Genomic DNA, 13,445 nt, shown 5'->3' on the forward strand with positions numbered 1-13,445 from the left:
CTGCTGGGTATACATAATCCGAACAAATATCTAATACAATGAATTAACTCTATAATCAGATTTGAAATGGCAGGAGCTGAGATGTGTATATCAGACCCCTTTGTTCTGGTGGTCTTAGAAATACACTTTTGGCTTGTGATAAACATCAAACTAAATGTAACTTGAAAGCAGTAATTGCAGATAGCCCCAGACTGTGTTATTATTATGCTTCCCCGAATCTGCAGTGTCTAAAAATTTATTGTTCTTACATCATCTCATTTTGCAAGATGAAATACACTCTTCAAACAGAACTGTTCAAAATAAAAATAAATAAATACATTTTTGAAAATTATGCTTGCTTTATATTAATGAAATGATTTACTATATCATGATCAAATTCTGAAGTCATTTATTGGCAGTACATGAAATGATGCAATTGCTTGCATCACCTAACTGTGTACAATTTTGCACTGTCAGTAAGAGCACCTGCTAGACTGATAAATTTAATGCATGACCTGTGGTCATACATTAAATATAGTACATTGTATGTGTTTTTACTACATTTAGTACATTATGTGTTTTTATCTTGGTGGTCTGGCTGACAGAGGACTTTCCAATGTGTTTCTTTGGTGAAGATTACCATAAGATGATCTTTTTTCTTTAAACATTATTGTCTAATAGGACATACCCAAAGTGCCCAGAAACGCAAGTAAATCGCCTGAGGACAATGTTGAAGCGAGGGGAGATCCATCAGGAGTCAAGGACTGTCAAATGGTCAAGGTAAATACAAGCACATTGTTAATAGCCAACTAGTCACTTTCTAGCCCACATGTACCAGCAAAACAGTGTACTCTCTGAAAGTAATACCCAAACATGAAACACTTGACCTGGATTGAATAACCAATCTAAAAAGAAAAAAACAGTCAAATGTACATTTACATGGAACAGTGTGTTGTGTATGTATTTCTTAATATTCATGAGGAGAGATATTTTGGACTTACCATCTGTCTTGTGATAGTATTTGGAAAACTGCCAATACCCATAACAGGGCTGACCAGTTTTGTTTCCGTCTTTGACCTTGAGGTATTTTGACTGTGAGGAACGTTATATGTATGTAACCATGGTGACTTTTGCTGAGGGGTTATAAAACTGGATGGCGGGGGGGGGGGGGGGGTTACACAATGGTTTTAAGGATGATATATCAAACCGGGAAAACAGAACAACACAAGCTAGACAGTAGACCAGAAGAGATTAATCTTTCTGAATGCTAACATAAGGCTATCAACTACGCGGATAGAATGAGAGCATGACGTCCATGTCAGTGTGCAGGACAGAGAAAGAGAGAGACTGGGAGAAAGAGCGAAAGAGAAAGACAGACCGAGAGAGAGACCAAGAGAGAGAGAGACCGAGAGAGAGGGAGAGAGAGAGAGAATGGGAGAGAGAGGGAGACAGAGAGAAAGATGTGGGGGGATGGTGTGCTCAAAAGAGCTCACTTCCAAGCATGTCAGGGAGGTCGTTCCTTAATGGCAATGTGTCCAATCCAGCTCATGTTGTTATTGATGATATCATTTTGGCAGGAGGAGTCCCTCGTCTGAAAGAGAAAGCTTCTGAGGCTGGATGAGATGAGACAGATATGGATGATGCTTTTCACAGATATGAATGATGCTTTTCACAGGGGTAGTTTATCTTTTATGAACAATGCTGATTTTTTTTCATATTATTCAAAATGAACTCTGACGTGAAGACACAAAACAAGGGCGTGTTTCATCTTATTCACCATAAGCTGGAAAGAGATGGAAAGAGAAGCAGACAAGCATGAGTGATAGACAGTAGTAGAGAGAATTGTAATATGATTTGCTCTTCATATGGAAATAGTGCAGTGTAGAAGACTTTATGTATTTCTTTTTTTTCTATATATCTCTTCTAAATACATTCACACAGCCCAAAGTGGTTTCTGTATCCATGTTTAGGGGTGACAAGCAGTATGATTCAATACATTATGTTTCTGAACTATTGCATTTGAATGAAGAAGACTCAGTATAAACATAATCGCTCAAAATGCAAATGGTTATCTGTGTAAACAGTCATCCTAAAAGCTATCTTTTTATTTTTAAATCTACGATTCCAAACTGCTCATGCATGTCTAAGAGCATGGACTGACATGCACACAAAACATTTCCTTGAAATATTTAATTCGATATGAAATTCGATTAATCTGCTTTATGCAAAGTGTTGTAATCACCATACAGCAGCCAGGCTTTTTTTGTAAAACAGAAAGAGCAAATGGGTACCACATCCAGCAAAAATAGACTCGGATGTGATTCAAAACTCTCTCTCTCTCTCTCTCTCTCTCACACACACACACACACACACACACACACACGTTAGTGCAGGCACATAGGCATCTCCCACAGAGACAGGCAGAAACATAGAAATATAGAGGGTGATTATCCCGTAACAAAGACAACACATGTTATATAAATAAATATAAACATGGAAATATGAACAATTATAATAAGGTCCAAAGGATATGCTTTTATGTATTCAAGATGTCACTTTTGACTTGATGTATTTATTTCCCATAGATTGCAAATTGTTTCCAGAATCAAACTGGGAAAACGTCTATTGAAATAAAAAAGATAAGTGGACATAACCAGGTGGGTACAGCCGATTTGTCTGTCGTACTTTGGCATGCATGCTCAGTTTAAGAATAGAGAAGAGCACTTAGCAATAGTCAGTGCTTAACAAAGCACAATGAAAGAGTTTCACTAGAAAGGCACATCTAAAGGAAATCATGTGGCCTCTGCTATTGTGTTATATTTTCCTATCTCTCGACAATCACAAACAGTTTGTGAATACACTCTCAGCAAGTCAAAGCATGTTTAATGGTCTTTTGTGAGTGCCCCATTCTTTGGTAATAGATCTTCACAAGTAGTAAAATTAAGGTAAAGGGGAAATACAAACATTTTAAGCAGTTACTATAATTTCTTATTTCTGCTTCTAATTCTTTGTTTATTTTGTCATAAGTGAATTTATAATTGCAAGTTAATAAACCTATCCAGTAAGGCTGTTTGGAATTATTGGATGAATTTTACCACAAAAGCATTTATGTGAGCTAAGTCATTTACAGAGTTCCCTGCAGTCATTTCATAACCATATGTGCTTTTATTAGTTATCTTGCCCCACTACCCTTTCATTGTCAATTCACAGCCATTTATTACTATGGATATAAATTGAGATTTTAGTATGCTCGCATACCGAGGAGGGGAATTGAAATACCTTGTAAATTATTTCTGCTGAGTTTTGTGGCTCTATCTGGTGATTATGCTCAGTGGACCCCTTAGTGAAAATAATCCCTCACTCACAGAACAGATCTAGAGCTCTGTCCAGAATGGATGCCCAATGCAAAGTTAAAGTTCATTTCTTCTCAAAAGGGCAAAATTGCATTCTTAAATAGAAGGTAGTGATAAGAAATACACTCTATAAAGCATTCACCAATTTTGGTTAAGAACTCCCATTAGGGGGTACTTATTGCAGTCTTTCTCAACTGCTTGTACCAAATTAATGAAACTCGGGTCTAAAGCTCAAGGACAAATACCCAAATGATAAAAATAAGGAGGTAGTTTGTAGAGTGCTCAGCTGTTTATATTTGCTGTTAAAGTTTAAAGTAGTACCTCTTCTTAGAACTGTAAACACAGTTCTCCATGTTCAGTAAATGTGTGCAAAACAGCACATGCAATTAACTTACCAAGACAATTAATTAATTAATTGTTTTATAATGCTACACGCAACAGTCTACGGAATGCACAAAATTGGATTGAGTATATCATGTCATAAAAATGTCAAGTGAGCCCTAGTGAGTACGGTTTAAATGGAGGATGAAAGTAAATTTAGTGAAATTAAACACTGGAAACTAAGCCAGAAGTTGGCCTGTTAGTAAGGCAGTATGGTACACGCAAACATGTAAAGTCAAAGGAAATGTGCATCCTCTCCTAGACTCCTGGGGAGGAACGAATCCCTCTCAGATTTGTGTGGCTTTATCTTTTTTTTTTTTTTTTTTTAATCCCTCATTTTTTAATTACCCTTAAATTTAAGAACATTAGCTTCACAGTTGAATTTGGTATACAGTGTCCTCTTACGAGTCAGTCTCAATGCAGTGAAGCTATCAGCAGACTACCGTATCAGAGAAAGCTATGGTCGAGGTCCTTAAGGCTGACTGCGTTAATGCTGCACTTATGTAATTATACAGTTATTCAGGATGAAAGAACAGGGCTGAAGAGATATTTTTCTTTGACTGTTTGATATTTTTCTTCAACGTAATCTAGTTTAGAGATCACAAGTGCACATATTATTGTGATAACCTGCACAGCTGTAAGCAGAGAGTATGCAAAGTAAAAGGTGACCCAGATAAAAGTGATAATGGTACCACTACAAAGGTTGAATTTGTAACTACATCAAATTCCGAAAACAAAGTATGGTTGAACAGTGTAACCATAATTTCAACAGGAGTTTATGGTATGGTAGAAGTCTAAAGAACAGAAAAATCCCTACCATGCCATGGTAGGGATTTCACTCTACTGTTTTACTGGTAGTGCATTCATTGCATTTTATTTTTCCCATGCTCACAAACATGTTATATAAGTTATACATGAATTGACCGTATGTATACTGCCATTAAGAAATAAGAAAGATGTTGAGTTTTAGAAACTGCCAATAGATTAATTAAATGGGCTGGGGGAAAAACCAGAAACAAAGGGAAAAAAAGACCAAAGTTTCTGTACAGCAATATGAATTTTTGACTATACCACCCAGACTTAAATTAAGCCTCCTACTACATTACAACTATATGCACCCCCCCTCTCTCACACAAACACACACACACACACACACGCCATACCCACAATGTTCATTCATTCATTCATTATTGTACGTTTCTCCATAATTCTCCCACCATTCAAATAATAATGTTGCCTTCATGTAATTGAAAATTTGCAATTTATGAAAATCCTATTACAATTTATTTCTTCATTATTCCTTGACGAAAAGTGATCTCTGGAGTCAAAGAAATTTTTCATAGTATAAATAAACCATATATACATACCACCCTCCCACAATCTGACTTTTTTGCTCTGAAGAACCTGAAAAAGCAATAACTTTGTAATTAAAATTTCACAACAGGGTAATAGGGGCTTTCAGTGAGCATGTGAAGGCAGCAGCACTATAAACTCATATGTTTAAATTTCATTAGTTACTTATTTTGTAGCATTATAAGACTGTAGATTAAAGAAAGTAACAATTTTGTTTCAAACATTTACGACCACTGAATTTGGGCACAGGCCACCTCTTTACATAAACAGTGCACATTTCAATACAGTAAATATTCAATGGATATATACATTTCAGGTGGTCATTAAAGCTTAACATCTGTTCTCATAGCACATCCCAAATGACATGATGTCTTAGAAAAAGGCTTTCATATCTCAAGGAAAAGAACAAATCAAAACAAAGTTTCTCATCCCTTGGGGCTTATAAATTACATCAGCTTTCCATGGCCAAAAAGGTGCTGGGGATGAAAGGCACTATCCCTCAATCACTACAGCATTAGACCAAATGGCATGAATCCTCAGTTTTTAGAATCATTAGGAGTCAGTTGTTAAATTTTAACAATGTAATGTTATGCTAATTTAGCTAGTTACTTTCAGGATCAGTTGTCTTGAAAGACAGTAAATATGAGCAAGTACATTTATTCACATTCTCAATTTTGTATGTACTGAACCACCTAGCTAATTATCTTGCTTTGTCTATATACAAGGTTGATTTGGGAGAGGAAGAAGTGTGTGAAATTTGAAGACTGATGGAGTTTGGTCTGATGCCATTGATTCTGATGTTGTTTCAGCTGATGCCAGTTGGCCTGAGGCCATGTTGTCTGATGTAGTAGTGACTGAGCAATGAAAGGTTTCATCTCTTACCTTTCTATCTGAGCAATGACGCTGTAATTTTTACGTTTTTACCAGAAACATTAACACAGGAGTTTTCCCAAAACAAAAAACAAAAAAACAAAACCAAACAAAACACAAAACAAAACAAAAACATAGGTTCAAAGTGTCAGAGAAAAGAGCGTCACTCTCCTCTGCATTGTCAACTAATACACAGCACAGTCTGTGTTCAGTAGCTATTAAAGTATATATTCAATAATAGAACAAACTAGCATTTCAGTGGAGGTATTATTTAAAAAGTAATTTTAAGATTTGACAGCTATGATTCTGTCACGGATGTTTTGTTAAGTGAATGTGAATTTGATGTTCAGTTTCCAAAAAACACACCCTTCAAACTTTCAAACTAGGGCCAAATTCTTATATTATAAGATCTGCCAGAATACCACTAAATGTTCACATTCCTTGTCTACTGTTTACCAAGCTAACTATATAATAGTCTTCAGTCATAACATTCTCTTGCACTGTGTATTTACAGTGTGAGAGATAGGGGAATGGAATAGCAGCATTGTATCAATGTTCCAGATTATTGTATAAGTGATCTGCTGTTGTGTTGCTGTTCTTTTTTACTCCATTTTTTTAAGGAATATTTTCACCCATAATTTACAGTGTCATCCTAAAATACAGTTCATATAGAAATATAATTGAGTCCTGTCCATACAAAAGCACCAGAGTCTATTTTCTATGCGTAGTGTCCCTGGGGTGGTGTCCAGCTATATCTACATTTTTTATGCTAATCAGCCAGAGCTGTTGAGAGGACACGTTGTTTCACACTGAAGCGGCAAACCTACATGGTTTCAAATGACTATACTACTAATTATCCAAGAAGATTCACAAGCCTCAGCCACCGAGCAGTTCCATTCTAAACTTCCAATTACCGCATTTCTTTGAACATCATGATGTGCTTAATAGCTAGTTAAGGTTCTGAACAGAAGTTCTTGCCAAGCTATCATTAGCTTTGTACGTTTCTTTTTTGGTTTGACATTGCTTTTTATCAGCTGCTAAATATGTATAAGCAAGTTTTGACAAAAAAGAATAATTTTGCTGGAAAAAATTTCTTTGGATTCCTTATTAGAAAGACCGTTTGCAAACGTAGGCCTGCAGTATATTCTCTGCCATGTTCTGTGCTGTTTTTGATGTGACCACCTCACCTTCATTTTGAGGAGAACTGAGGAAGGGTGAATTTAATTTTTTCATGTTCGCATTCACCTTTCTCCTGTCATTTAATTATTATAGGCAAGGATTCATGGGCAGGTCGGACAGAACAGTGCAAGGACACAAGAAGAGAGGGTGAAAATGGAAGATGTCCAAAAAAAGACACAAGTGGACAAACACAACTGAGAAATAGACAAAGAAAGAAGAGGCAGATTTTCAGAGGCAGAGATGATGTCAGATAAATTTAAGACCCCTCTTTCACTCACAGAGCAAATAAGCACACAAACATACACCCCACACTGTGCAAGCACTAACATACAGACACACACACACACACACACACACACACACACACACACACACATATAATGTTTCATTGCTTTGTAGAAAATATGTTCCCAACATACAAAATAATTGAACTTTGTTGAAACAAACAGCATAGTACTATGGCATGCACTATAGACTTCTAGAGTTCTTTTTTAAGGGTTGCAATGGTACTGGTAATTTGCTTTTTATATATATACATACATATATATATATATAATGATTGTTAATTTCTTTGTTATCTCTTTAGATTCTGTTTTTTTTTTTTTTTGTTTTTTTTTTCCAAAGTGAGGACACAATTTTATTGATCTGTGATGTTTGTAATTAAACAATTGCTAAACTGGTACTGCAAGCCAGGTTTTCAGTGCTAAATCTGTCTCCAGCTGAGTTCAAACTGTTCTTATACAACTTAAAGATAAGATATGGTTTGTCTCACATTGTAGCAAAGGTTAATTTACTCTCCCTACTGCATATTCTGAGGTATAAAGGCTCAAGTTGGCTGGCCAACTTTCACCAGTGAATCTTTAAGAGCTCTTGGTGCTAGAGTTAAAAAAGAAAAACAGACTCACAGTGAGTCGTCTCCCCGAGAATGATGTGCCATGCACTGAGTACTTAATCTACGCTACGTCTGTCTGTTTCCTTAACTTTACGTGTCCTTGCAAGAAACAGTGATTTTCAGTAAATGTGTAAAAAATAAATGGTTATTTGTGGACAAATGTGGACTCTGATGTATTCCTTTTCTCTCTCTCTCTCTCTCTCTCTCTCTCTCTCTCTCTCATCTTGTGTCAGCCTATCATGCACTATTTGCGACTCCATAGAAATAGATCAGAAGTACATTGGAAGCACACCATGCATGATTAAGTCTGAAATGTATATTTGAATACACTGCACTGCTTCTCTCATTTCCTATTTTGATCTGTGATTGTGCAATACAGAGCAATATGTTAACAATGTTGTAACCATTGTCTAAATACCTAATTGTGGACCACCAGTTTGAGGCTTTTGAGCCAAAGTGCAATATTAAACCTCAGCAGGATACAATGGTTTTATACGTTCTGCAGGTGTCCAGTTATGTATCTGTGCCAGTGTTCAATACCGCATATACAATGATCACTCCACCACACTCTGTATGAGGTTTACAATTACACATCCATTGAAAGGACATATCAAGTGCAATACAAATTTAGTGGCGATTTTCACATGGCTTTCACCACTGTAGCGCTTTCAGTCCTCGGCCCCTCATTTCACATTCAGAAAAAAATGGCAACCTCATTTCACAAGACTGTGACAATAAAAATCATGTGTAGTGTGAAACAGATGGGCAGACAGCTTCACAATAGTTCACAGTTCAATAGGTCAAATTTCATATACTGCTTTACATATGTCTAGCATGCGCGCGCATGCGTGCGTGCGTGTGTCTTTGCAATGGAGTATAGAGCTTACTGATGCTATAAAGCAGTGGTTCTTAACTCCAGTCCTGAAGATCCCCTGTCCTGCAAATCTTTATTTTTGCTCAGGATTGATGCACCTTATTCCACTTATCAATTAATCATCAAGCCCTTCATTAGCTCAGTTAACTGTGAGAATGTAGAGTTAATACAAAGATGTGCAGGACAGGGGTGCCCAGGACTGGAGTTGAGAACCACTGCTACAAAGAACTCATTTTTAAGGTTATTTTAAGGACTAAGCTTGGAATATGGTGATATAAAGAACCACTAACAGGATCATTTTTGAGTAACACAGGCTCTTTTTGCTATTCATTTTCTTACAAATTATAATTCCGATATATTCTTTATTGCCTTAATGGTATTTTAAAAACAGGAAGATACAACCAATGTAGTTAAAATGTATAACTGGCAGCTGAGATCACAATGCACTTTTTTTTTAATGAATTTATTCACATTCAAATTGGCAATCTTAACAAAACAATGTCCTAGGAATACCATATGCGTGATAAACTTTAAATGCATTCATGAAATGTCAAGGCCTTCATCGCACTTTACAATGCCAGTATAAAGCATTACAACGTTTCACGAGGGAGCTCATACATAGTCAAACCATTAGCTTGTGGCTGCAATGCTGTACCCCCCCCCCCCCCCCCCCCCGCCAAAAAACACAAAACAAACAAAAAAAAATCTCTTGAAAACTTTTGTGTTATGATCCTGCATCCATGGGACTCTAGAGGGAAAGTCTTTTCTCACTCTTACCTCAAGGTTTGTCAGCACTCCATTAGGTGTTCAATGAATTTTCACTGAAATTTGGTCTATTCTTCAAAAGCACATGTTTTTCATAATGACCTAAAATAGACTCAAAACTAAACCAATTTACTGTATCATTATTAGTGATGACTACATCAGCTGTGAATTTCCAAATTAAACAGCTTCAGACTGGAAGGATTAAAAAGCCCAAATCCATTTTTTTGTCTGTAGAACATCCTGTACCAGGTCCAATTCACTGCATCACAGATTTGATGATTCTCGACATTGGTTGGCATCTCCTGCAACTACACCACCTGTCAGTGTCCAGCCTCATTGGCCTGCTCCATTCTTCTTCTTGAGCTTCTCGCTTCAGAGGCTTTGCCAGCCTACAATTGGACCAGCCCATTTGTGTGAACTTCAGTTTAGATATGTAGCCTATGGTATAACAATTCTATCATCAAAATGAAAACTCTCTTCAAAATCTCTTTTTTTTGTTATTATGTCTAAGAATATATAAACCAATACAAAGTGCAGCCAGTTACATGCATATACAGCTTTTAGTTTATAATGTTTTCAAAGAATTGAAAGAACAAAGGTCACACGCAATAACCGGCAACCTAATCAAATGGTCTTTATCATTAAACAAGGTAATTAGACAGGGTACCATAGATAACTACAACAATGAAGAGCCATTGTCTAAACTGCAAAAGAAGAAAAAAAGGTATTCTATGGGTTTTCAGACTCATTATGGCTACATATAGAACTATTAACCTCATCAAAGAACCCTCAAAACCCCTCTTTTCCCTCATTGCAGCTTTTATGTAATCGGGGCCAATTTATCCTTTTCATGCTCTTCCACACAGAGACCCCTACAAACGCTTTCACCAACTTCAAAGTTCAGTTGAAATAACTAAACCAGTACACCTGTGCAACTTTTTCAGCAAGAGACAAAAATAATAAAGCCAAGATCAAAAAAGACGTTACATTTTCATTTGCAGACAGACATGACCTGTGTTTTTAACTTATGAGGCGGTAAAGAACTATGGTGGTGCTCATTTATTGTTTTGTCTTTTTCTGCTTTTGCAAACCTTTATGAAAAATATATCCAGTAAATTGTAGTGTCTCTTACTACAACTTTTAACATGAGATGCATGACATCCTGTCACAAGCACTGCATATTTTATACCAGATCGTGACTAACATGACTGTCTTCATGAAATGTATGCATCATAAAGACATTTAGTGGTCATATAACATCTAGTAGAAGTTGTTGTTTCAAATAAATAAACTGACTATTTGCATGTTGTTATGATGATGAATAGTTTTTAAGGTTTAATGTTTATGAAAATATGCTAATATGTATTTGATTGTGAAATATACTGACATGTAGGATACATCAGATTCAGCTGTTACCAGTAAAGAGCTTCCAAAGCATTGATTAGAGTCTCCGCTGTTTACAATTACAGAACCAGTATTCAGACTGTACACAATCTTAAAAGTTAAAATAATCTAATGAGATCTTACACAGAATCAACTGGAACATTTGCAACATTTGTGGTTTCGCCATCCTTGTTTCTCATGAAAATGCATGTTTATTATTGTATTTTAATGAATGTAACACTGAAGCTGTCGGAGCTTAAGTCAATTAACTCACAAGGCAGTAAAGGTCAACAATGTAATCCATCTAAATAGCACTCAGCACAATCTAAGCCCACAAAATAATTAAATACTAACACTAATTATACACTCAGCCCTCACTCCCTCTTCACACTAAAACTCGGCTGTCTCTTGATCTTTACAGAGGATGTGGTATCGGTGAAAAGTAATTACTTTGCATTATGTTCTGACCAAAAAGGTTGTCCCCTTCACCTTATGATGATCTTTTCCAACCACTGTCAGTTAAGGAAAAAAATCACTTTGTACTATGTGATGTAACCTGATTAATGACATGATGATATATATGCCCATTTACACATGATGATGAAGTTTAATGACCTTGGGGGAGTCTCAGAACTTGTGTGAAAAATAAGAAATAAGAGTGATAAATTAGAAAGATAACAAAAAATGCACAAACTAAAATCTCTGATATATGAAAATGTACAGATCTTGTTATGACGGCAAGGAAGTGCTGGTCAGATTAACACAAAATAAACAATCTAGTTAACTCTATACCAAAGATATTATTAAGCCTGACCATCGGCTGATTCACTCAACTATCAACTTAGACCCAGGACTGGGAGTAGAATCAAGACAGAAGACATTAACAGGATAGCGTATCAAGCAGTTGAGAGAAAATACAAAGAGGTAGCCAACAATTAGGAGCTACCATGTTCCTGTCAAAGAGAGAAACCCTGCTGGACCTAGACACTGATAATTAAACAGAGACAGAGCGGAGATGGCTGAGAAAAGAAAAATGGGAAAAAATGTTTCAACTTGTTCTGACAATTTCATTTAAAGCTGGACATTCATTATATTTTTGAAACAGTTTTGACAAATGGTTTGCATAGGTAACTCTGATGATTTTCAGATTTTCTGAAAAACATCTAATAGATTCATTGAGTAGACTACTAACTTGTTCCATTCTTCATACTGGAAACATATTCAGTGACACCAGTTGAAAACACTCTTTTTATATGTTTGTTTTAGCATCCAATTTTTCAGTCTGCTCTTTGTTACAGAAGTTCTTGTAATGTGTAAATGAAAGCTCTGTTATGGATGATGATCTGTGCCATCGCTCAATGAATTTTAAAATATTACCACTGGTCTAGGCTAATTATTTAAAAAGACTAATTACTAATCGAGAGCAATCAAGGTGTTTATAAAGAAAGCACATTACCACATTATATTATTTCTTCAACTTCAACCTGAAGCCAGGTTCCAGCCAGTACACACTCATCATTAGAAATCCAGAGCTTTATTTCAGATTGGGGGTTGAATACATTGTATGTGCAAACAATTTCTCTAATGAGACAGTAAATAGAGTGGGATGTCCAGTTGAGGAACCCATTCCTCCTTCTTATACTGCAGTGAAGACTGTATTCTTAAGTCTGTCACTAAGAGACTTTAGATAAAGATCTTATAAAGTCTAGATACCACAATTAGACAGGTTAGGCCTAAATAAAGTTGTCATTACTCACTATTTGGAAAGAAGAGAGAGTCTGAGAAACAACAGGACAATGATTTACAGTTCTTATAAAACATCCTGCACCTGCAGGACCCTACAACAAACAGCCCGAGACATAGTGTTAAGGAACATTTCCTTTCAAATGTATTATAAATTATACATGAAAACACCCATGAGGCATAATTAAGCATTCTATTATTTGCTTCAAAAAATCATAAATAATCATTCTGACACATAACTTCATATATAACACATTATGAAAGGACAGGTAAACGCATTATACACTGTGTATTTGTGATACATTACAATAAAAATCATGTGGGGCTATAAGATAAAAGGCATGCATGGCTGCAGTTTAAAACACATGCAGAACTATATGTATAATAACACAAAGTGCTTTTAAATCATCATATGTTAGAATTCTCATAACGTATTTATGTCCTCATAAGAACATTGGGTCATAAAATACATTTGGGGGGGCTCACAAACCATGTGTCATTTGTTTGAAAACACATAACAGTAACTGTATAAAACTGTTCTATGAGAAGCTGAGAGTTTTATATAAAGTAAATTGAATTTTATGTAATATTGAGTAGTTTGTGCCGATGTCTGCAGGATATAATTTGGAAAATTGGAGGAACTGTTCAGAAGAAATTGCTCAAGTGTCGACAA

The 13,445-nt window shown here is 35.9% G+C and overlaps 1 protein-coding gene across 1 annotated transcript in view; it reads left to right on the forward strand.

Annotated features, from left to right (window-relative positions):
- luzp2 (leucine zipper protein 2) overlaps positions 1-13,445 on the forward strand; it is a 191,675-nt gene that overhangs the window by 64,597 nt on the left and 113,633 nt on the right. Inside the window, exons 10-11 of the mRNA XM_030794231.1 lie at positions 661-759; positions 2,565-2,636. Coding sequence (XP_030650091.1) covers positions 661-759; positions 2,565-2,636 — 171 coding nt within the window. The remainder of the gene's footprint in view (positions 1-660; positions 760-2,564; positions 2,637-13,445) is intronic.

The sequence above is a fragment of the Chanos chanos genome, chromosome 2, assembly GCF_902362185.1.
Source record: "Chanos chanos chromosome 2, fChaCha1.1, whole genome shotgun sequence".
NCBI lineage: Eukaryota > Metazoa > Chordata > Actinopteri > Gonorynchiformes > Chanidae > Chanos > Chanos chanos.